The sequence below is a fragment of the Pseudochaenichthys georgianus genome, chromosome 4 (genome assembly GCF_902827115.2).
Source record: "Pseudochaenichthys georgianus chromosome 4, fPseGeo1.2, whole genome shotgun sequence".
NCBI lineage: Eukaryota > Metazoa > Chordata > Actinopteri > Perciformes > Channichthyidae > Pseudochaenichthys > Pseudochaenichthys georgianus.
Window position 1 is genome coordinate 35,091,652 of NC_047506.1, and position 23,954 is coordinate 35,115,605.

Sequence of the window (23,954 nt, forward strand, 5' to 3'; positions counted from 1 at the left end):
TTTTTTTTTTACTTTTTTTTATTGAGTCAGGCACAATGAGTTTACATTTATACAGTCAATATTTTTATTTATTTTTCCCCTTTCCCTCCCTCCCGGTCCTAGCTAGTAAAATAAATAACTATATTGAAATAACTTGATGTGTTACTACACAGTTGAAGCTTTTGCTTAGGACATTAGTCCCATTGTCACACCACACGTTTTCATATATTTAATCTTTTAAATGTAAATTAAGATCTTCTAAACAATAATACTGACAACATGCGGTGCAGGCTTGCTGGCATACAATCAGTAGTGTTTAGTAGTTTATAAATCAGTACTTGAGTGCCTCCTGTCAGATTGATGCTTTCAAAATAGTTATGAATAACTTCAAAAAAGCAAGATAGTAACCAATACAAACACATTGAAATATAGTGTATAAAACAGAAATAGTATCCTCAAAAATGCAAATCATCAATTTATCAAATGATTCAATATAACTGAGTTTATTTATATATAGTGATAGTTTTATTTCAAAGCGCTAATCTAGAGTGCTGGAACATGATTCATTCATCATAACATCTCTGGACACCAATCTTCATGATGTTGGATGTTAAGGACAAATTACCTAGTAAAATATTAGTTTGCTTTTTAATATGTTACATTCAAAATATATTTATGAAGGTCATATCTATTTAATATTTTTTTATTTTAGGGAGATTTCGTTCAGTCCTATGCAGATGAATAGTAATGAGCCTAGAGCCTATTATGTGCAATATTTACTGCACAGTATTGAATTGTATTTGCAATCAATCTAAATATATGCCAGAAAACTGTATAATGCTGGTGCATAGAGACCAGAGGCACTCATTAAAACAGAAATAAAGACGTAACATGTCTTCATGGTTCAGGTCTGACTATTAGCTATTGAGAAATAAAACTGTGAAGTTGTGATGCCACTCCTTGAGGTTGATAATGCTACCTCTGTTCTTATCATATCCAAAGCAGGTCAGAACCGGATAAAGCAGGGCCAACCCCCAAAACGTAATCCCCCCCCCCCAGACACAGCCCCCTATAAAAGGCCTTCTCCTGCATCAAGCCCCGGAGTCATGTCTGAGAGGGCCAGGGCTGTAGAGCGTCTGAGGTGAGTACCATAACACAGAGACAGACAGAGAGACAGATGGACAGACAGAGAGACACAGACAGAGACACAGACAGAGACACAAACAGAGACACAGACAGGCAGAGACACAGGCAGAGACACAGACAGAGACACAGACAGAGACACAGACAGACAGACAGAGACACAGACAGAGACACAGACAGAGTCAGACAGAGACACAGACAGAGACACAGACACAGACAGAGACACAGACAGAGACACAGACAGAGTCAGACAGAGACACAGACAGAGACACACAGAGACACAGACAGAGACAGACAGACTGAAAGAGACTGACAGAGACACAGACAGAGAGACAGAGACACAGATGCAGACAGACAGAGACAGATGCAGACACAGACACATACAGAGAGACACAGACAGAGACATATAGAGACAGAGACATATAGAGACAGAGATACAGACAGAGACATACAGAGACAGACAGAGACATACAGAGACAGAGACACAGACACAGACAGAGACATACAGAGAGACACCGACAGAGACATACAGAGACAGACAGAGACACAGACAGAGACACAGACAGAGACAGACAGAGACACAGACAGAGACACAGACAGAGTCAGACAGAGACACAGACAGAGACACAGACAGAGACACAGACAGAGTCAGACAGAGACACAGACAGAGACACACAGAGACACAGACAGAGACAGACAGACTGAAAGAGACTGACAGAGACACAGACAGAGAGACAGAGACACAGATGCAGACAGACAGAGACAGATGCAGACACAGACACATACAGAGAGACACAGACAGAGACATATAGAGACAGAGACATATAGAGACAGAGATACAGACAGAGACATACAGAGACAGACAGAGACATACAGAGACAGAGACACAGACACAGACAGAGACATACAGAGAGACACCGACAGAGACATACAGAGACAGACAGAGACACAGACAGAGACACAGACAGAGACATACAGAGACACAGACAGAGACAGACAGAGACAGACAGAGACACAGACAGAGACATACAGAGACACAGACAGAGACACAGACAGAGACATACAGAGAGACACAGACAGAGACATACAGAGACAGACAGAGACATACAGAGACACAGACAGAGACACAGACAGAGACATACAGAGACACAGACAGAGACAGACAGAGACAGAGAAGGTGAGTTTACTGCAGGGCTACTGAGCATCAAGCCTAAATAATATAAATCTAATTTGCTTTTAAAAGAAAATAAAGAAAATAAATTAACAATTACTATTTGTGTTGACAAGCATGGTAGTTTTCATGTTTGTCATTGTGTTTTGGTATTTGGAGACTTTAATATTTTGTCTATAAATAGTAGCTGTGATTTGGTTGCCATTTATTTATGTGGATATTTCAAGCTCATCTATATAACAATGTTTGACCATGATCTGCTATAGATTTAAGCACAAACAGCCATGATGAGTCATTGGTTGAACTGGTGTCAGTTGAATGAAAACCAACAATAATAATGACAAATACTCATCTATAAAGAAAATACTATGATGGGATGCATAATAAGGATTAGTACTGATTGAATAATGAGTGGGTGGCACCTGTAATACTCTTACTACTGCAGCTGTTATTCCTTCTTTCCAAAAATGACACATAGTAATATTATAATAGGCAATATGATATATTATAAATTATAATAGGCAATAGTATTTCATAATAATCAGAAAAAAACGGAATGAACCATCAGTTGAGTAGCATTGTGTTTGTGCTCCCATTCATGAACTACAACAGTGATACACGGTTAGCGTATGAAATGTCTGGTCTTGTGATGGCAACATTGTTCCTAGTTTAATCAAAGGGACAAAGAAAGCACTATAATCTACAATACACAGTTCTGAGGCTCTTAATGAATAGCAAAGTAGATCATCATTTTTGAAGTGCAGCGTGTTTCTCTTGATTAAAGTGTTGTGGGTCGTTGTAGCACGTTTGCATGGGTATGCTTCCGTAACACTAGGCCTTAAAAGTTCACCAAAATTATTGTTTTGTTCCACTATCAGTTGATAAGCTGAACCACAAGACAACAGTGAGTATCAAACCCTGAACATTTAAAGTCTGGATTGAGGAAAAGTATGAAATGTTTCCTACAAAAACATAACTAAATTATAATGATTGAATGATTACCCAAAAAGTTGGTTATATTTCTGTTTCGACCAATCCAATCAACTCTTTGCAGAAACACTTAGCATCCACATGCACATAAAATTCATGATAGATATGTTTTTTACAAGAGAAAGTGAGCAAATATACAAAAGATCCTAGAACCATGGCGCAGTTAGCAGTTTTCTTGTAATATATCCGATTATATAATTGCTTTAAGCTGGAAGTATTGGATAATGGTCTTCCTTGGCAACTGGAAGGCTTTTACTGTGAATCAGCTGCAGGCAGGATTTAGTGACGGCCCGTCCACACTACAGCTTCGACAGCTTCAAAAACGGTTTCCAATGCGTCTGCCCATTCACTTTGAATGGGGTGACGTCACTTTTCGCGGAACTGCATTGTGGGAAGCAGAGCGGAGCTTTCCTGGCGTTTCAGGCTGCAAAAGTTGAGCAATATTCAACTTTTGAAGCTTCTGAAGCTTTCGGTGGAAGCGTCAGCCAATCAAATCATATGCCAGTACAAGCTCTAGCCAATCAAACCGCTGCTTGTGTGTCAGGGGCGGGAGATTCATGTGATTGGTTGTTGGTCGAGCTTCTGACACGCCCAGCTCCAAGCTTTTTTTTAAGCTGTAGTGTGGATGGGCCATTAGTCTCCAAATGCTAACCATGAGCTTCATAAAAGTGGGTCTTACTGGGTATTATTTTGGGCACATATTGTGTCAGCAGACCCTAACAATAGGATTTAATTATGCGTTGGTACTTAGGAATTCTACCTTTAAATATTACTTAAAGTCATATAGCTTTAAGGTATTAAACATTATATATCATCATCATCATCATCATCATCATCATCATCATCATCATCATCATCATCATCATCATCATCATCATCATATTTTATTCATATTGTGGAGTGGTAGTACTTTGTGTGTGTGTGTGTGTGTGTGTGTGTGTGTGTGTGTGTGTGTGTGTGTGTGTGTGTGTGTGTGTGTGTGTGTGTGTGTGTGTGTGTGTGTGTGTGTGTGTGTGTGTGTGTGTGTGTGTGTGTGTGTGTGTGTGTGTGTGTGTGTGTGTGTGTGTGTGTGTGTGTGTGTGTGTGTGTGTGTGGTGTTTCCCACAGATCTGAAATATACTTGGGGGGGTGGTGGTAACGGGGGGGGGGCTCGAGGTGACGTGCCTTTGTGACGTGCAACAACATTAACATGAACCTTTCTGTTGGTCGCTTGTTAGCAGACCCCTCACGCGATGGCAGAGTGAACAGGTAGTGAACAGGTAGAGGCAGGGCCCATAGTGATAGTCCTAGAGTTTAAATATACTACCCACAAATTAACATGTGGACAGGGGTCACTATTTTAAAATAAAAATGGTAAATGTATTTAGGAACCTATCCATGTGATTTTAAGTGGGGGTGGACCTCAAATCCTCTAGGGGGGTCCGGGGACATGCTCCCCCGGTAACGTTTTTTTTTTTTTTAAATGTTGGAGTTAAATGCATCAATCTGCTGCATTTTAAGAGGACAATAAAGAGACTAGATATATGGGAACACCTATATGAAGCAGAACTGTATACATTTCAATAATCATAAAACCATGGCCATAACCAATAACATACCATTTCCAATATGAAAAAAACACTGAAAGTTGTTGTGTTATTTTTGGTTCATTTATAGTTGTGAGTGTGTCTGTGCTCCTGAATCAGCCTCTCCTGTCTCCCCCCTCTCCCCCCTGATCCTCTTTGAGGCAGCAGCAAAGACTAGTTTTAGCTCTCAACAAGTTTTAAAAGTTACCTTTTTTCACCTAGTTAACTTTTTTATTTTTTGATTCATGCATATTTTACTAATCACTACCCTCTCAAATGGAAATATGTGTTTACATAAATGGTGACCAAACCGTTAACGTTACTTACCGTTTAAATTGACCAAATAAATGCAGCAGACAATGTTATTTAACCACAATTACAATTTATTTTATTTCAACTATATTCTTCTTATTATTATTATTACTACTATTATTATTATTTATGTAATATTTTTCACTTTTCATTTTTTTTCACTTTTTTTTTTTTTTTTTACTTTTTTCAAATGAGGGTGCATAACGACTCAACTGAGGGTGCAATGCACCCTTATGCACCCCCGTAGAACCGGGCCTGGTCTGAGCTACTTTCATTATGTCGTGCCTCAAAAGGACTTGAATATAAATGCAATAAATCTAGTTTTAATATGAAAACTCATCAATATTTAGTCTGAAAGTTTCCCTTGCAGCAGAACGTTTCGAGAGTTATGGATTTATTAAAGTTACCATAAGCCTACCATATATATATATATATATATATATATACACCTCTGAACATTATAAATATTCACCTCAATTCAACCTGGAACCTCTCATACAATAATACAATACTGTGTGTGTGTGTGTGTGTGTGTGTGTGTGTGTGTGTGTGTGTGTGTGTGTGTGTGTGTGTGTGTGTGTGTGTGTGTGTGTGTGTGTGTGTGGTGTGTGTGTGTGTGGTGTGTGTGTGTGTGTGTGTGTGTGTGTGTGTGTGTGTGTGTGTGTGTGTGTGTGTGTGTGTGTGTGTGTGTGTGTGTGTGTGTGTGTGTGTGTGTGTGTGTGTGTGTGTGTGTGTGTGTGTGTGTGTGTGTGTGTGTGTGTGTGTGTGTGTGTGTGTGTGTGTGTGTGTGTGGCTTAATTCAAGGTTGCACATCACTTCACTTCACGTGTGTGTGTGTGGAGACACTGTGATGGATCGTTGGAGCTATGTGCAACTCAAGGCATATGCTCGAACGGGAGCTGCCTGGACGCTGCAATCATAGACGAACTAACATCTCTGTTAACCGCCTTTGCTTTCTCACTGTCTCCGTCCCCACCAACTCATAAAGCTGGTAATGTCCTTGATCTCATATTCTCAAGGAACTGCACTACTCCGATCACTTCTTCATTTCATTCTCTCTACCCCTTTCCAAACATAACAAACTAATCTCTTCTCATCCTGCACCTGTCTGCCGTAACCTCCGTTCCCTCTCCCCCTCTACCTTTGCCTCATCGGTGCTCTCAGACCTCCCTTCCTCTGACTTGTTCCAACTCCTGCCTCCAAACTCTGCTGCAGAAACTCTCCTCTCTACTCTCTCATCCTCTCTGGACTCTCTCTGTCCTCTAACATCTCGGCAGGCTCGTCAGTCCCCTCCTGCTCCCTGGCTAAATGACGCACTGCGTGCTAATAGAACCGTCCTTCGGGCAGCAGAGCGGAAACGGTGGAAATCCAAACACCATGACGACCTCCAAACCTATCAGGCTCTCCTCTCCTCTTTCTCTGCTTCGATCTCTCAGGCAAAAAGCACTTTCTTGCAAGACAAGATCTAATCTTCCTATTCCAATCCTAAAAAACTATTTCCCATCTTCTCCTCCCTCTTGGACCCCCCCAAAGCCCCTTCCCCCTCCTCACTTCTGTTAAGCGACTTTGTTAACCACTTTGAAAAAAAGGTTGATGATATTCGCTCTTCTTTTTCTGACTCACTTTTACTCACCGCTGGGTCACCAGACCCTCCTTCCACCCGCACACTAACCTCCTTTTCCCCTCTCTCGCCAAGTGAGGTTCTTACCCTCATTACCTCTGCCCGCCCCACCACCTGTCCTCTCGACCCTATCCCTTCAAACCTCCTTCAGACTATCACTCCTGATATTCTACCGTTTCTCACCCATTTCATCAACACTTCTCTAACTTCTGGTCACTTTCCAAACAGTCTCAAGGAGGCAAGAGTAAACCCTCTCCTAAAGAAACCCACTCTCAACCCGTCTGATACAGGCCTGTCTCTCTCCTCCCGTTCCTGTCTAAAACACTTGAACGCGCTGTCTTTAAACAACTCTCCTGTTATCTCCATCAGAACAACCTTCTGGATCCGCACCAGTCTGGTTTCAAGGCAGGTCACTCCACAGAAACTGCCCTCCTTGCTGTCACTGAGGAACTGCACACTGCTAAAGCAGCCTCCCTCTCCTCTGTCATCATCCTGTTGGACCTGTCTGCTGCATTCGACACAGTGAACCATCAGATCCTCGTTCGCACTCTCCAAGAACTTGGAGTTTCAGGCTCTGCACTTTCCCTCATCACCTCATACCTCAAAGACCATACCTACAGGGTTACTTGGAGAGGGTCCGAGTCCGACCCTTGTCAATTAACTACAGGGGTCCCTCAGGGCTCTGTTCTTGGTCCCCTCCTCTTCTCCCTGTACACAAACTCGCTCGGATCTGTCATTAGCCCGCATGGCTTTTTCATACCACTGCTACGCTGACGACACCCAATTAATTCTGTCCTTTCCCCGCTCAGAGACCCAGGTCGTCGCACGCATCTCTGCTTGTTTAGCTGACATCTCTCAGTGGATGTCCGCTCATCATCTCAAGCTCAACCTTGACAAAACTGAACTGCTTTTCCTTCCGGGAAAGGCTCTCGTCATCTCACGCCTACACTACTGCAACTCCCTCCTGGCTGGTCTACCTGCATGTGCCATCCGACCTCTGCAGCTCATTCAGAATGCAGCGGCTCGTCTGGTCTTCAACCTTCCTAAATTTTCCCACACCACGCCGCTCCTCCGCTCCCTTCATTGGCTTCCGGTAACTGCTAGAATTCACTTCAAGACACTGGTACTTGCGTACCATGCTGCAAATGGATCTGGCCCTTCCTACATCTAGGACATGGTTAAACTGTACACCCCAGCGCGTGCTCTACGCTCTGCATCAGCCAAACGACTCGCTGCACCCTCGCTGCGAGGGGGACCCAAGTTCCCATCAGCAAAAACACGTGGGTTTGCTATCCTGGCTCCAAAATGGTGGAATGAGCTCCCCATTGACATCAGGATGGCAGAAAACTCATCTCTTTCGACTCCACCTCGAGCGATAGAATTACTAACAAAGAACTGCTAACAGAGCACTTATATACTAATAAAGGACTGGCTTATCTATAGCCAGTTGAGTAGCACTTGAAATACTTGGCTCTATGAAACCTGATGTACTTTATGATTCTGTTTTCTTCAAGGTTGTGTCTTCCTGGTCGAATGTACTTATTGTAAGTCGCTTTGGATAAAAGCGTCAGCTAAATGCAATGTAATGTAATGTAATGTAATGTTGCGTGCACTATCCGTGCTGAGTGTGCTGACTTTTCGTACAATGTCTGGCTACATGCATAATGTCAAGTGCTCGGCCAAATGTCGCTCCTCTGTTTTCATTGAAACAGCTCTTTATATCCGTTAGCGCAGCTAGCTAGCACCAGATGCTAACAACAGCAATACACGTAAGGTATGCCTCGCTCGCTCGTGCCACACATACACACACCCTCCCGGTCCTCCCGATGGCCAGTCGGTGCCTGCCGGTGAGCGTGGAAGTGTGGTCTGCCGGGTCTGCCACAAGCGGGCGGCAGGAGCGGGGCTGTCAGCATCAGCTTGTAGAATGCATTTTAAACTGGATGCTCTCTGAAACTACGGGGCGGCCGAGGACAAAAAATACACATGCGTTAAAATAATTAGTGGCGTTAATTTTATATATATATATATTAGGGCTGTCAAGTTAACAACGCGCTAACGCAAAAAAAAATTAACGCCACTAATTATTTTAACGCGATTCACGCATGTGTATTTTTTTTCCTCGGCCGCCCCGTTGTTTCAGAGCGCATCGAGTTTAAAATACCATCTACAAGCTGATGCTGACAGCCCCGCTCCTGCCGCCCGCTTGTGGCAGACCACACTTCCACGCTCACCGGCAGGCACCGACTGGGAGGACCGGGAGGGTGTGTGTATGTGTGGCTCGAGCGAGCGAGAGAGAGACCTTACGTGCATTGTTGTTGTTAGCATCTGGTGCTAGCTAGCTGCGCTAACGGATATAAGGAGCTGTTTAAATTAAAACAGAGGAGCGACATTTCGCCACAACTGCGCCGAGCACTTGACTTTATGCAGGAAGCCAGACAGTGGGACATTGTACGAAAAGTCAGCACACTCAGCACGGATAGTGCGCAACATGATTGCAGCGTCCAGGCAGCTCCCGTTCGAGCATATTATGCCTTGAGTTGCACATAGCTCCAACGATCCATCACACACACACACACACACACACACACACACACACACACACACACACACCATTTGTATTGTATTATTGTATGAGAGAGGTTCCAGGTTGAATTGAGGCGAATATTTGTAATGTTCAGAGGTTGTTGTTTAATATTCATGAGAATATTTGTCATTGTTCAAATGATAATAAACATTAGCATAAAGCATATTTGTCCACTCATATGTTGATAAGAGTATTACAAACTTGAAAAATATTCCTCTAAGGTACATTTAGAACAGATCAAAAATGTGCGATTAATTTGCGATTAATCGCGATTAACTATGGACAATCATGCGATTAATCGCGATTAAATATTTTAATCGACTGACAGCCCTAATATATATATATATATATATATTTTGGTTTAGTGTGTCAACTTGGTGCCATAATGGAAAGACTTATTTTTTTCTCCAGACTGTGAAAGTTAATGATAGATATATACTTTATTAATCATTAATGACGCATGTTAACAATAATTGGAGATGAAGAGATATGTTTATTTTATCTGATTTCACCAGTGATACAATGTAACAAAGAACAAGTACTCGACTATTATACTGAAGTACTATTTTGACATACTTGTACTTTACTTGAGTATTTCCTGTTTTATGCTACATGTTACTCTACTTCACTACATGTTGGAGGCAAATATTGTACTTTTTGCTCGACTACATGTATTACTTGCATAACACAATAATACTACATATTAAATGACATGGTGATGTGATCAAATTCTGTACCACAGAAATTACGAAATGTGGCTCCACATTGACAAACTAGAAGATTCAAATGCTCTTACATTTATTTTAGTGATACTTTTTTTGTATTATTTTCAATAATATTGTGAACAGATTCATTTAGCAAACTTGAGTACTTTTACTTTTGCAACTTGAAATACAATTTTCTGATAAAATATGTTTAATTCTACTTAATATACATTTATAATCCAGGACTTTTTCTCCTAAAGAATATTTTAAGACCATTGTATTTCTACTTACTGTAAGTAAAGGATCTGGGAACTTCCTTCACCTCTGGATTTTACAGCACACGGTTCCATCCTCTCTTGTCTCTTGTTAAGACATGCAGAAGGTCTGGTGACTGGGTCTTTGGTTCAAACAACCCGGCACTGTCAGCTGAAGACAAACGTGACACTTTGTGTGTCCTATGTTTGAACAGCTGGGGGTCAAACTGTTTCTTCTCTTTTTAAGTGCCTCGGAAAAGATGTAGAGAAATAAGAGCAAGAAAATGCTGCTCTTGGCATTTATTCGTCATTGACCGGTACCAACGAGACCACCGTTTCAATTAACCTCCAATTCAGAAGAGACATAAAACAGAGCCGGAACAGTCTTTTGGTTGATTAGTTGTGTATAAAGCAGAGAAATAAACAGCCTTGCTCTCTCCCTTGTTCATCATCACTCTTTCGTCCTGTTTTCTCTCCTGTGGTTTCTCAGCATCTTGTGTTTTGCAGTATCTGTTTCTGTTGATTATGATACAGTTCAAAGGATCTAGTGCTTCCTTTTTTCAATGCAGATATTCTCCCGGTATACCAAGTGATAACAGTGGAAATGTGGACTTTCGTAAAATGCAAAAAAATAATACTTCACATAAATTGCTACTCCAAAATGTTAAGAACAAAAGCTACTTATCACCTCATGGTTTAAGAACATATTTACATTTAAGAGAGCTTGTTCTTTTTCGTTGTGAAGTTTTTTTCAGAGCAATGACCACAAGTCAAGCATGTGCTTTCATATTTGTTATAGATGGTAATGTTGGTCAGCCTATCCTCCACGTTGGTCCAGACCAAAACATCACAAAAAAGTCCCCCTCACGAAGAATTGCCATTCCTTTGACTACCGACTTCTTATCTAGCGACATCATCATTACCAAATAACTGCAAAATTAAGATATTTTTATTTTGGCCTTGTAATTTGGTTTCCATACGGCCCGTCCACACGGCGGCGTGCGTTGAAGCTTCAACGCTTCTGCCCATTCACTTTGCTTGGGGTGACGTCACGCTTTGCCAAACTGCATTGTGGTTTCGTCGCTTCGCTTTGCTCGCTTCAAAAGTAGAGCAATGTTCAACTTTTGAAGCTTCGACGGAAGTGTCAGCCAATCAAATCATATGCCAGTACAAGCTCTAGCTAATCAAACCACGTGCTTGTGTGTCCAGGGCGGGAGATTCATGTGATTGGTTGTTGGTCGAGTTTCAGACACGCCCACCGGCAAGCTTCAACGCAAGCCGCCGTGTGGACGATGCGTTACTAATTAGACAATGTAAGCAGTTTTACAAGCTTCCCTAATATAATGAACTCGGTAAACATTATACCCACTTAGCATCTACTTGTTGTCATTGTGAGTAGGTTAGCATATTGATGTTGACATTTATGTTTACCAGACGGGCTGAAATGATAACCTTCTTCTGAAGAATGAGGGTTGTTCTTATGTGGCACACCATGGGATTCAATTAAATAAATTAAATGATACAAATATAGCTAAATTAACACATTCATATGTGTCCCACGTTACGTTCCTTATGAACGTATCTTAAATATGTTTATTTTCTACATATCTTTGCCATTTATTGTCTTGCTTATAATAATGATAATAGTCATTTATAAATATCATTTTAGAGCACACATTTGAAATCGAGAATCGGGCTCGATATATGGTTAAATTAAAATCTGTTGGCGAGGCCGTAATTTCGCCAGCTGTTACTCTCATGAGCGAGGCGGAACATAATAGATTTAACATGCCAAAAAGCTGCTGTGTTGTTTATTGCACCTCAAACATTCAAACAAATCCAGAGTTACGTGTTTCTGTACTTCCTCTAAGAAGAAAGGACAGTAACAGAAGATCTCTGTTGCAAATGACAGCGTTGGTTTCCCCAAAAGTGGGCGGGGCTGTAAAGTGACATAGATTTTACTCTCATCTATTATTCAAAACCATTCTATTTATTCTAACGTGAAATACATGCCAGTGTTTTATCTTTTTATTTAGAGATTTGTTTTTGCATGTTTAACTGGGAATGTTTTCATGTTGAACCGGAAGTACGTCACTTCACTTCGTCTTCTTCATCTCTTTTACGTTCCAGACAATGCATGGCTCAGCGTAACAGACAGAACAGCAACCCCAGGTGCGTCTACATTGGAATTACATCTTCATTACTGAAGGAAAATACTTTACCTAGTGTTTGTTAACTTTGTTAATGCAGTTGGCTTTTCTTAATGGTTCCAATATTGCTATGAGTTATATCTGAAGCAAATTATGTTTCTGAAGATGTGTAGACAATTCCACCCTTCAATGTAGCATAAATGTGAACTCTCATTACAGGAACAATACCGGAAACAGACGTAGGAAAGATCCTCAGCTCGGTGATTGTATGTTTTAGCCGCAATGCACGTTGGGATATGGTGTTTATGTGATGTGAAATGCGAAAACATTTTTAAAAAATAAAATAATAGTTGTCACTGTAGTTTGAACAGAAAGCCCTTCAGCTGGCTTCCATTGAGAAAGTTGGCATGCTAAAAATCACTGCTGAAGAAATCACTCTTTTTGGTCAACTTTTGTAAGGTAACCATATCATTTTTGACATATTTTAGTGTCAGAGTACTGACTGAACATAATTAGATAAATTGATGCACAAAAAAAGTTTTAACAAGGGTGTAATTATCTTTTTGAAAATATGCTCAACCAACCGGTCGAATTGGCCTTTTATGGTAAACTAGCAATATGACTTTTTCAGAGTTTCAGAGATATTTTCCAATAACATATGGTAAATAAATGGCTAGATTCATGGCAATATTACTAAATCTAGTACTGCCTTATGAGTCTCAGAGTGAAAGAGTGATAATAATTTATATAGCACCTTTCGTGCATGGCATTCAGGCCAAAGTTGCACACAGATGAGCAAATTAGGCCAACACAGGATATAGACATTTGCTGTTAGGCCAGTGGTTTCCTGTTAGGCCAATTCAGCATATACAGTAAGATGAGCAAATCTGTTTTTTATTATGAAAAACACTTTACATTACTTTTTTACATTTTATTTTTTTTACAATTATAATTTAGTATATTTTATGAATATATCTGGTTGTATATGTTGCTCATTTTCCATAAAAGAAACAAATGTATTTGAGTTTGTGTTTTATTTGAGTTTGATGCATACAAATACTGTACTGTATATATTGAAAATGCACTTTTACCATAGAAGGCCAGCTCGACCAGTTGGTAGAGGCTCATAAAAACAAAACTGTGTGGTCAGTCAAAAAAATAAAAATTGTTTGTGGTTAGTTGTGGCCCATTTGATAAAAAAATGCAAACAAATAACTTTTCCATAGCTTTTTTCTTGGTCTGGCCATAAAAGGGACTACCACAGGAATTACCACAATCTAGCTAAGCAGTGACAAATGTGTGGCCACCATTTTTATTTCAGGATGCCCCAATGTTTATAATGGTATGCAGAGGAAAGAAGGCAGTCCTTGAATTCTTAAAGGATATATTGTTACAAAGGGTAATGCCATCCAGATTTGGAGGTCCTTTTGGCCTCGTACAATCACTCTAGAGTTCAACATTTGCCTGCATTGCAGGCAATTCAGGTTTTTTATGTTTTTAAGGCATGCTTTAGGTGTAGTAAACTGATTGGTTTCATTGGTTGGCTTGATAGAAAAAAATCATGTATCATCTGCATAAAAACAAGTGTTTAGGAAGTTTTTCCTAATAATATTGCCTTGAGGTAGATAATACAACTTAAATTGAAGAGGGCAAAGTACAAAATCTTGCGGGACTGCATGACGAATGATAGATAAATAGTTAGTACAAACCGAGATTGCTCAGATAAATAAGACCTAAACCAGCTTAGCACTGTTCCTTTAATGCCGATTAAATGGTTCAGTAAATGTAAAATAATGTAATGGTCAATGGTGTCGAATGAAGCATTAACATCTAACAAACAAGTACAGAGACACGTCTTTTCTTAGAATGCAATTAAAAGGTAATTTGTAACTTTCACCAGTGCAGCCTCTGTGCTATGATACACTCTGGATCCTAAATATGATTGCAAAATTCTCACATCAACTATTGTTTTGAAAAATATATTTATTACACAACCATTTGCTTTCTCAAGGGTCTTATGGGTAAAGTGAATGTTAGTTTAGAAGTCTATATTTGGAGAGCAGGTAACTTTTGATTGATGATGGCTGAACAGCCCCCCGTACAAAACAGAAACAGAGAGAACAACAAACAAGAAAATAGTGTGGAAAAAACATCACAAGTTTAAAGACAATGAAAGCTGGACAAACAAGAAATCGGCAACACTAAACGGAACACAGTGTGGGCTATGGCAGTGACTAACGCTAAAATGACACAACCCACAAGCAGTTGTACTAAAGGTCCCCTATTACACTCTTTTTCATCAATATATTATAGGTCTCAGATATATATACAAAACATGTCTTTGAAGTGTTCAAAATACCAAACAGATATATATATTAAATCCCCTCTGTTTCAACCCTGTTTCAAAAGTGCTGATTCTCTGTCTGTTACTTTAGATGAAAATAAGGAGCCACTCCCCACGCCCCTCTGAGAGATATCAAAAACACAATGGTGCTCTAGGAGGAAATTCAGGTGATAAGGTGGGCGGGGGTTACCTTGATTTGTGATTGGCTAATGGTTACACAAGCCAAAAAAACGTTATGACATCATAAAGTGGCCCAAATCTGATCAGCTCATTTTCAGACAGGTTTTTATAGAAATGGATCAGGAGAAAAAGTGAGCAAATCTTTTTTCCTGAAACTTTCAGAATCTCTTTACACAGAGGGGACACATGTGCATGTAGAAAACACATGAAAAAGTGGATTTTGCATAATAGGTGACCTTTAAACACAATGAAAGCTGGACAGACAAGAAATCTGCAACATTTAAGATGACATGCATCAAGTCAACACTAAACGGAACACAGTGGGGGCTATGGCAGTGACTAACGCTAAAGTGACACAACCCCCACACTTTGTGATTATGGCTGTTTCTCCATTTGTCTCTTATTGATTTCTGGCCTTCCTGTCCTGCCTTTCAGGAGGTGTTGTTTCCCCTGCAGCACACCACGCTGTCACTTCCAGCCTCCATCTTGGTGCTCTCGAGACAAAGTCATGACTGCCTTCAAGGTCATCTGGACTCAGGAGTTCTGGCGCTGCGTCAGTGCTGAGTTCTTCGCTATGCTGCTCTTCGTTCTGCTCGGCCTCGGGTCAACCATTAATTGGGGGGCTATCGCGGAGGACCCCCGTCCCGCTGACCTGGTGCTCATCTCGCTCTGCTTTGGCCTAAGTATCGCCACCATGGTTCAGTGCTTCGGCCACATCAGCGGGGCTCACATTAACCCAGCGGTCACAGCAGCCATGGTGGTGACCAGGAAGATCAGTCTGTCTAAAGCCATCTTCTACCTGCTGGCCCAGTGTTTGGGGTCCATTGCGGGGGCCGCCATTCTGTACGGCATCACTCCAGCCTCTGTCAGGGGCGGCATGGGGGTCACCACGGTTTTTACTTTTTATTTATTTAAGCGATGACTAACAATTAACTGCTAATTTCAAGATCATGTTATCACCTATGTTTATATTAGTAGAAGTTTGGCATATCATACAGTATTTAAACTTTTGGTTATTTTTATTGGGTATTTGACAGATACTCCATATAATTATGTACTGTATATTTATTTTAATGTTTTGTTCCTTTTTCTGTTTTCATAATTTAATTTCTATATATTTGATCTATTTTGTATTATTTTATTTGATATTTGTGTGTTTATTTCTACTGTTGGTATGTATTATATATTATTTATTTGTATTTAATTTTTTAACATGGTGCTGTGACAAAAGAAAATCTCAAATTGGGATCAATTAAGTATAAATAATGTAAATGTAATTTAATGAATTCCTCACTCAGAGGGAATATTTACTATCCTACAAATCATAATACTTGACTTTTTTCCTAAATAAGGGTTTTCTAAAATGAATTGACAATTATTCTGGATAATCCGGTATATTACAGCATCAAGTCTATTTTAAAAAATCCAGAAAGATATTTATCACACAAAAAACTGCAATGAAGGCAGATTGCAATGTGTTCTACATGTCTTATATCATGTTACGGAGCTCATTTAAAAGGTAAAAAGGGGTGTTGTATTTATATATCAATGATGCTTGTGTGTTTCCAAAACAGGTGCATACAAGCATCTCCGCGGGCAGCGCATTGGTTGTGGAACTCTTCATCACCTTTCAGCTGGTCTTCACTGTGTTTTCTACCTGCGACCACAAACGCAACGACCTAAAGGGTTCTTCTTCTCTGGCTATCGGCCTGTCTGTGATTATTGGTCACCTGTTTGCTGTGAGTACACAACACTCACCCAGTTGTTACTGTAAGTAGATTGAGAGATAGCGATAGACATACACTGAACAAAAATATAAATGCAACACTTTTGTTTTTGCTCCCATTTTTCATGAGATGAACTCAAAAATCTAACACATTTTCTATATACACAAAATAACCATTTCTCTCAAATATTGTTCACAAATCTGAAAGGATCTGTGATAGTGAGCACTTCTCCTTTGCCCAGATAATCCATCCCACCTCACAGGTGGGGCATATCAAGATGCTGATTAGACAGCATGATTATTGCACAGGTGTGCCTTAGGCTGGCCTCAATAAAAGGCCATTCGAAAATGTTCAGTTTTATCACACAGCACAATGCCACAGATGTCGCAAGTTTTGAGGGAGCGTGCAATTGGCATGCTGACAGCAGGAATGTCCACCAGAGCTGTTGCCCGTGAATTGAATGTTCATTTCTCTACCATAAGCCGTCTCCAAAGGCGTTTCAGAGAATTTGGCAATACATCCAACCGGCCTCACAACCGCAGACCACGTGTAACCACACCAGCCCAGGACCTCCACATCCAGCATGTTCACCTCCAAGATCGTCTGAGACCAGCCACTCGGACAGCTGCTGCAACAATCGGTTTGCATAACCAAATAATTTCTGCACAAACTGTCAGAAACCATCTCAGGGAAGCTCATCTGCATGCTCGTCGTCCTCATCGGGGTCTCGACCTGACTCCGGTTCGTCGTCGTAACCGACTTGAGTGGGCAAATGCTCACATTCGATGGCGTCTGGCACGTTGGAGAGGTGTTCTCTTCACGGATCAATCCCGGTTTTCACTGTTCAGGGCAGATGGCAGACAGCGTGTGTGGCGTTGTGTGGGTGAGCGGTTTTCTGATGTCAATGTTGTGAATCGAGTGGCCCATGGTGGTGGTGGGGTTATGGTATGGGCAGGCGTATGTTATGGACGACGAACACAGGTGCATTTTATTGATGGCATTGTGAATGCACAGAGATACCGTGACGAGATCCTGAGGCCCATTGTTGTGCCATTCATCCACGACCATCACCTCATGTTGCAGCATGATAATGCACGGCCCCATGCTGCAAGGATCTGTACACAATCCCTAGAGGCTGAAAACATCCCAGTTCTTGCATGGCCAGCATACTCACCGGACATGTCACCCATTGAGCATGTTTGGGATGCTCTGGATCGGCGTATACGACAGCGTGTTCCAGTTCCTGCCAATATCCAGCAACTTCGCACAGCCATTGAAGAGGAGTGGACCAACATTCCACAGGCCACAATCAACAACCTGATCAACTCTATGCGAAGGAGATGTGTTGCACTGCGTGAGGCAAATGGTGGTCACACCAGATACTGACTGGTTTTCGGACCCCCCCAATAAAGCAAAACTGCACGTTTTAGAGTGGCCTTTTATTGTGGCCAGCCTAAGGCACACCTGTGCAATAATCATGCTGTCTAATCAGCATCTTGATATGCCACACCTGTGAGGTGGGATGGATTATCTCGGCAAAGGAGAAGTGCTCACTATCACAGATTTTTTCTGATTTGTGAACAATATTTGAGAGAAATGGTTATTTTGTGTATATAGAAAATGTTTTAGATCTTTGAGTTCATCTCATGAAAAATGGGAGCAAAAACAAAAGTGTTGCATTTATATTTGTGTTCAGTGTAATAACCTAGGAAGCAATAGGACGCCACATTATAGCTTAGATTGCGTTATAAACAACACGTTTCACAGCTTCATTTTTGTAATGACTTGTATTAACACAAATGACAGGGGAGGTAATGTTGTAATAGACATGGGAAATAAGGAGATAACATCCCTTTAAAGCTAATAGGCTCATTGCTTTTTTTATTAGAACATTCAGCTATAGATTAAACACAATGATTTATACCTATTATCAGCTCAGAATAGTTCTGCTTTTGGCTTCTGAATCTGATTTATGACTAAAGGATTTTGTCAAAATAAGAAAGAAATGAATAATTTAAAACAGAAATAATTCAATGTATTTGTAACAGCATCAAAGGAGGTCGAGGACTACTATGGCATACTAAATATAGATGTTTGATTACTGGACAGGCACTGATATAATCTTGCCCATCAATGCATCAGATCAGAGAAAAACGTTGGCTGGATTGTTTCCTCAGATTCCCTACACTGGAGCCAGTATGAACCCTGCACGGACCTTTGGCCCAGCCATGGTCACATGGAGCTGGGATCACCATTGGGTAACTTTATTTTGTATCAATATACTGTACATAAGCATCATTGGGTATGCACGTGTTTTTTCTCAATACAGAAATACTAATACTTTGAATCCATCTAACTACACAACATTACATTGTGTGAAGCTTTTCCAAAAGCTGACACTGTGTGCTGAGAATTAGTCAAATGTCATTGAATATTGTCTGTTTTTTTCAAATGCCTCTCTTCTCTCGTATCCTGACAACTCATTAGTACTGTGTCATTGTGTGTTGTCATAGTAGAAAATTAAGCAGATCAGACCATTTTCAATTACTTCCACTGTAAGCCCCTCCCACTTTAGTTGTGACCTGAATAGAGAATCGTTGTTCAGATACACTAATATGTTTTGTATGTAATTGCTGTTGGTTAGTTAGTTAGTTGTTTAGTTAGTTGCTTAGTTAGTTGCTTAGTTAGTTAGTTAGTTATTAATTGTTAATTGAACGTAATTCATTGTTATTATGATAATAATGTGTGTGTGTGTGTGTGTGTGTGTGTGTGTGTGTGTGTGTGTGTGTGTGTGTGTGTGTGTGTGTGTGTGTGTGTGTGTGTGTGTGTGTGTGTGTGTGTGTGTGTGTGTGTGTGTGTGTGTGTGTGTGTGTGTGTGTGTGTGTGTGTGTGTGTGTGTGTGTGTGTGTGTGTTTACAGGTGTACTGGGTGGGTCCAACCATGGGTGGGACTCTGGCTGCAGCCCTGTATGAATACATGTTCTGTCCAGACCCGGAGATGAAGACAAATTACTCTGAGACCTTCATCCACACGCCCTACTCTGCTGCTAAGCTCCGGCACGGATCAGTCACAGCCCAGGAGCCTCCGTTCACCGTCATGGATGTGGAGAGAGCCGAGAGAAATTAGCTGAAGAGGGAGGTGTCTGGAGATGTGTTGTCCTCTGTGTGACTAAAAAGGAAACACAGCACTGATCAACACTCTGAAGGAGACGGACTTCCTGTAGAGTGTCACAGCAAACTCTAATGCATTACAGAATGTGGAAAGCTGCATTCACATGATACACAATTTTCTCTTTGTTCACCACTTGGTTGGGCGCAGAGCCTTGTGCTAAAACAGCCAGATATGTTTATTTGCTACACTCTAAAAGCTAATTCAGTGGCTTTGTAAATATCACAATAATAAAAAGCTAAAGAGTATTGATGTGGCCAGGGAAAAGAAAGTTTGGGGCTCTCTGCTGGAACTGCTACCCCCGCACCGCGACCACGGATAAGCGGGAGAAGATGGATGGATAGATATACTACCTTAATAAAATCTATAAATATCACCAAAGTAATTGTTTGAGTTGGACATACCAAAATAAATGCCTAAAAATCCAACAGTTAATTTTGTCTTGATTTGTAAAATATCCATAAAGAAAAAGTAATCTGTTTACAGGTCTGTTTCATATGGGTGTTGAGAGATGTATCCATAGATCTCTTAATTATGCTCTCAAAGTGCACCAGATTGATGCATTTAACTTCATTATTAAAAGAAAATGCCCCCGGACCCCCCTAGAGTATATTAGGTCCACCCCCCACTTATAAAAATAGCACTTTACCCCTGCTTACACCTATATGCCGTGAGCTGATTATCGAGCCTTCATTGTAAGTATATTGTGTATGTGCGTGTGGGGAGTGTTGCAGTAGAAAATTCAACTGTAGCGCCCGGTAGATTAAGGGAAAACCCTAAATGTTTGAGCACCCTCTATGAAACGTCAAGCTACCCCACAGCACCCCCAAAAGAAAATCTCTGGCGCCGCCACTGCGCCGCATCTATGCACTGCCTTCATCACAGGCCTCAATTAGACGCCTGCAGCTAGTGCAGAACGCAGCTGCACGTCTTCTAACGGGCCATAAAAAGCGTGACCACATCACCCCAATTCTGGCCTCATTGCACTGGCTTCCAGTTAGGTTCAGAATAGTTTTTAAAATCCTTTTATTTGTTTTCAAAACCCTAAATGGGCTGGCTCCGGCCTATGTTGCCGAACTCCTCCATCGCTACACCCCAGGCAGAGCCTTAAGGTCGGCTGATCAGCTGCTGCTGATAGTGCCTAAGACCAGGCTCAAAACCAGAGGGTACCGAGCATTCGCAGCGGCTGGCCCCAGGCTCTGGAATATTTTGTCCCTCCATATGAGGTCGGCCCAGACCCTGGGGGTTTTAAATCAACACTTAAAACTCACTTTTTCTCAAGAATAACTTTTACCCAACACCTTTTCCCTCTCTAACCTCTCGAGTTTTATTCGAGGGAAACGGTTTGTAGAGTGGCTTAGACAGACCGGGGAGTGTTACAATTCGTAGACACAGCGTACCTCCCTATCTCTCATCAATTTCCAACTAAGGCTCCAGTGGGGACCTTGTTCCCTGAGTGTGCCTCTCCACCTATGTTTCTTACTCTCTTACTTGCAACCCTTTGCCCTCAACCTATTCTAAGGGAGTGCTTGTTCTTCCGTCTGTCTGTCTGTGTCTGTGTATTCTCTTGTTCCGATTAACCCAGCCACATTTTTTCTTGTTTTGTGTCTATATCTACGCCGGGATCCGGAGTCGAGGCTGATCCTCTTGCTGTAGTCCTGTGTCTTGGATCCTCTATCCTGAGTTCTGGATTAAGTCGTGGACTTCGGGTCGTGGCTGAACCTGTCTCTGCGGTCCTGCCTGGGTCTCGTCTTGCTGCCTCCCTGAAGGCTCCCACAGGATTGGGGATTGCGAATCATCTTCGTAGATTCATCTTCTTATTACAGACACATGCATTTCCTAACATTTGGACTACCTATGTTGTAAAATGTATTATCTCTTCGATTTACACACAGCATCTATTGCACGTCTATCCGTCCTGGGAGAGGGATCCCTCCTTTGTTGCTCTCCCTGAGGTTTCTCCCATTTTTCCCTTTAAACTGTGGGTTTTTATCTGGAAGTTTTTCCTTGTACGATGTGAGGGTCTAAGAATAGAGGGTGTCGTTTTTTCTCATACTGATATTCTGAACAATCTGTGCTGTTGTATTTGCTGTAAAGTGTCTCTACTGTAGGCTATTTTTATTATATGTACAGCACTTTGGCTCGACCAAAAATTGTTTATAAATGTGCTATATAAATAAAACTTGATTTGATTTGATGTGTACAACACACACCTACAGCTCCTAAAGCATATCATATCAGGATACAGCCGTTGTGTATTATATTATGTGAAGCACTAAACTAAAAATATCGACTCTTTGTTTGTAGATATATCTACTAAACTAAAGCATACAAATAAAGAGAGTAATCTGCCTGTTATACTGAGTGATATATATTTTACACACTGCTCTGCTTTCTGCACAGACCTCACAGTATAATATCCAGGGGATGAATGCAGAGCTGTCATTGGCTGAGATAAGTCCGGCCGTGCATCACGACTCTTTGAAACATCACTGTTGCCGGAAATACATCTGCGGAGGAGCCGTGGAGGAACCATCAGTGTATCCTCGATTATAGCTCCTCCAGAGAGCCTTATCGATGCTCGGTCCTCGATGTGCATTTAGAGAAATGAGATGTCCTTCAACATGGCGCGCTGAAATCCATTTCCGGGTCACTACCGGAAGACCGAGGAGTCGAGGATGGGAAATTAGAGTATTGAGAAGCCTCTCTGGTGTCCCCTTGTTTATAATATTATAACCGTTCCAAGCACACGAGTGCTACTTCCGTGAGTTTCGCCCCGCCCCTCGCTCCAATGACCATTAGACCATTTAGTAAGGTAAAAAGCAAGAAGGCCTCTCAGACGCTCTTCCGTTTAACACTAAAACCGCCATAGATTTTTTTATACCTAAAACCGCCACCAGGGTCAAATTGACCCAGCATTAGAATGCATTGATTGTCAAAGTAAAAGTATTGCTTTAAAAAGAAAAATGGTTCTGTGGTATTGGTATTTTGACAAGCAATTTTGTTAAATTGTTTCGTTTATTAACGGTACAGCATAGGGTTTCGTGAGGCGGTTGTCGTTGTTGGGTGAAAAGCAAACAGCTGTTTGATGCGGAGCGCAGCGCAAGCAGTCTCCCATGAGCGCGCTCCTTCACTACAGACTGTCGCTATCAATCTATCTCTCTCTCTCTCAATCTATAAGAAGCAACACCTCATGTTTGTTTACACGCAAAATCAATTGCGCGAAAATGGGTGGGGTCAATGTGACCTGCTTGGCGGAAATAGGTATAAATGGCAATTCTTTTGCCGATTTCTTCAATCTGACTTCATAGACCATTTTTAACAACATAGGGTGCTACATAACACACTTTCAGGAAAAGTCACGGACTGGGAGACTTTAATATGTTATTGAAAAAAAGTTACATACAATAAAAAACAGCTCTGGGTCAAATTGACCCTGTTGGCGGTTCTAGTGTTAATTGTTTAATAAAGAAAAACAAATGGAAGGTAGATACACGGATGAAATATCTAGGACTTGATATTACAAACTGTTACTAATTATATCCCTGAAACATTGGGTCAAGGATATTAAGCATTTACTTCCGCATTGTCTACTGAAATTGAAGATCCTGGCTCCAATCATTTGTATTGACTGTTTTCCAAATGTTTGTGCAATTACGGTAGATGTTCCATTAACTTTAGTTTTGAGTAGATGTAATTATTGGCATCAATGAGTAAATACAATTGGGTGTCAATTTAAAAGCTCTGTATGATAAAACATATTAGTCCAAAAGGTATGTAGGTAAATGGAAGTAGCATTAAACCTGTCTGTTCACTCCATGTGATAACACTATTTATCCTCACTTTTTTAGGTTGCAGCTGATGGGATGGCAATTTAAGCTCTGCACATTTGTGGCTTCAGCGAAAGGGTCGCTTCTCAAGCACTATCGAGTGAAGCACCTTACCTTTGGTCGTGGATATTCAGTACCCTGTCTTCATTTAAACTGCCCTTGCTCCTTTAAGACTTGGGGTGGCCTGCAAACACACTTGGATTGATCCCACAATTCGCAGGAAACTGACGAG

At 41.1% G+C, this 23,954-nt stretch overlaps 1 protein-coding gene across 1 annotated transcript; it reads left to right on the plus strand.

The window, feature by feature from the left end:
• The first annotated feature begins 1,091 nt into the window (after positions 1 to 1,091).
• Positions 1,092 to 19,866, plus strand: LOC117445725 (aquaporin-4-like). The gene is made up of 7 exons (XM_034081555.2): positions 1,092 to 1,120; positions 12,454 to 12,495; positions 12,693 to 12,739; positions 15,433 to 15,889; positions 16,572 to 16,736; positions 18,902 to 18,982; positions 19,644 to 19,866. Exons 4-7 carry the CDS (start codon positions 15,506 to 15,508, stop codon positions 19,848 to 19,850), a joined length of 837 nt encoding a protein of 278 aa, XP_033937446.1. The 5' UTR covers positions 1,092 to 1,120; positions 12,454 to 12,495; positions 12,693 to 12,739; positions 15,433 to 15,505; the 3' UTR covers positions 19,851 to 19,866.
• The last annotated feature ends 4,088 nt before the right edge of the window (positions 19,867 to 23,954 follow it).

Bases quoted from the DNA above. Each gene is read 5' to 3' on its own strand.
- LOC117445725 (XM_034081555.2), top strand. From the start codon at position 15,506: ATGACTGCCTTCAAGGTCATCTGGACTCAGGAGTTCTGGCGCTGCGTC. The intron at 15,890-16,571 runs GTTTTTACTTTT...TTTCCAAAACAG, and splicing joins GCGGCATGGGGGTCACCACG to GTGCATACAAGCATCTCCGC. The intron at 16,737-18,901 runs GTGAGTACACAA...TTGTTTCCTCAG, and splicing joins TTATTGGTCACCTGTTTGCT to ATTCCCTACACTGGAGCCAG.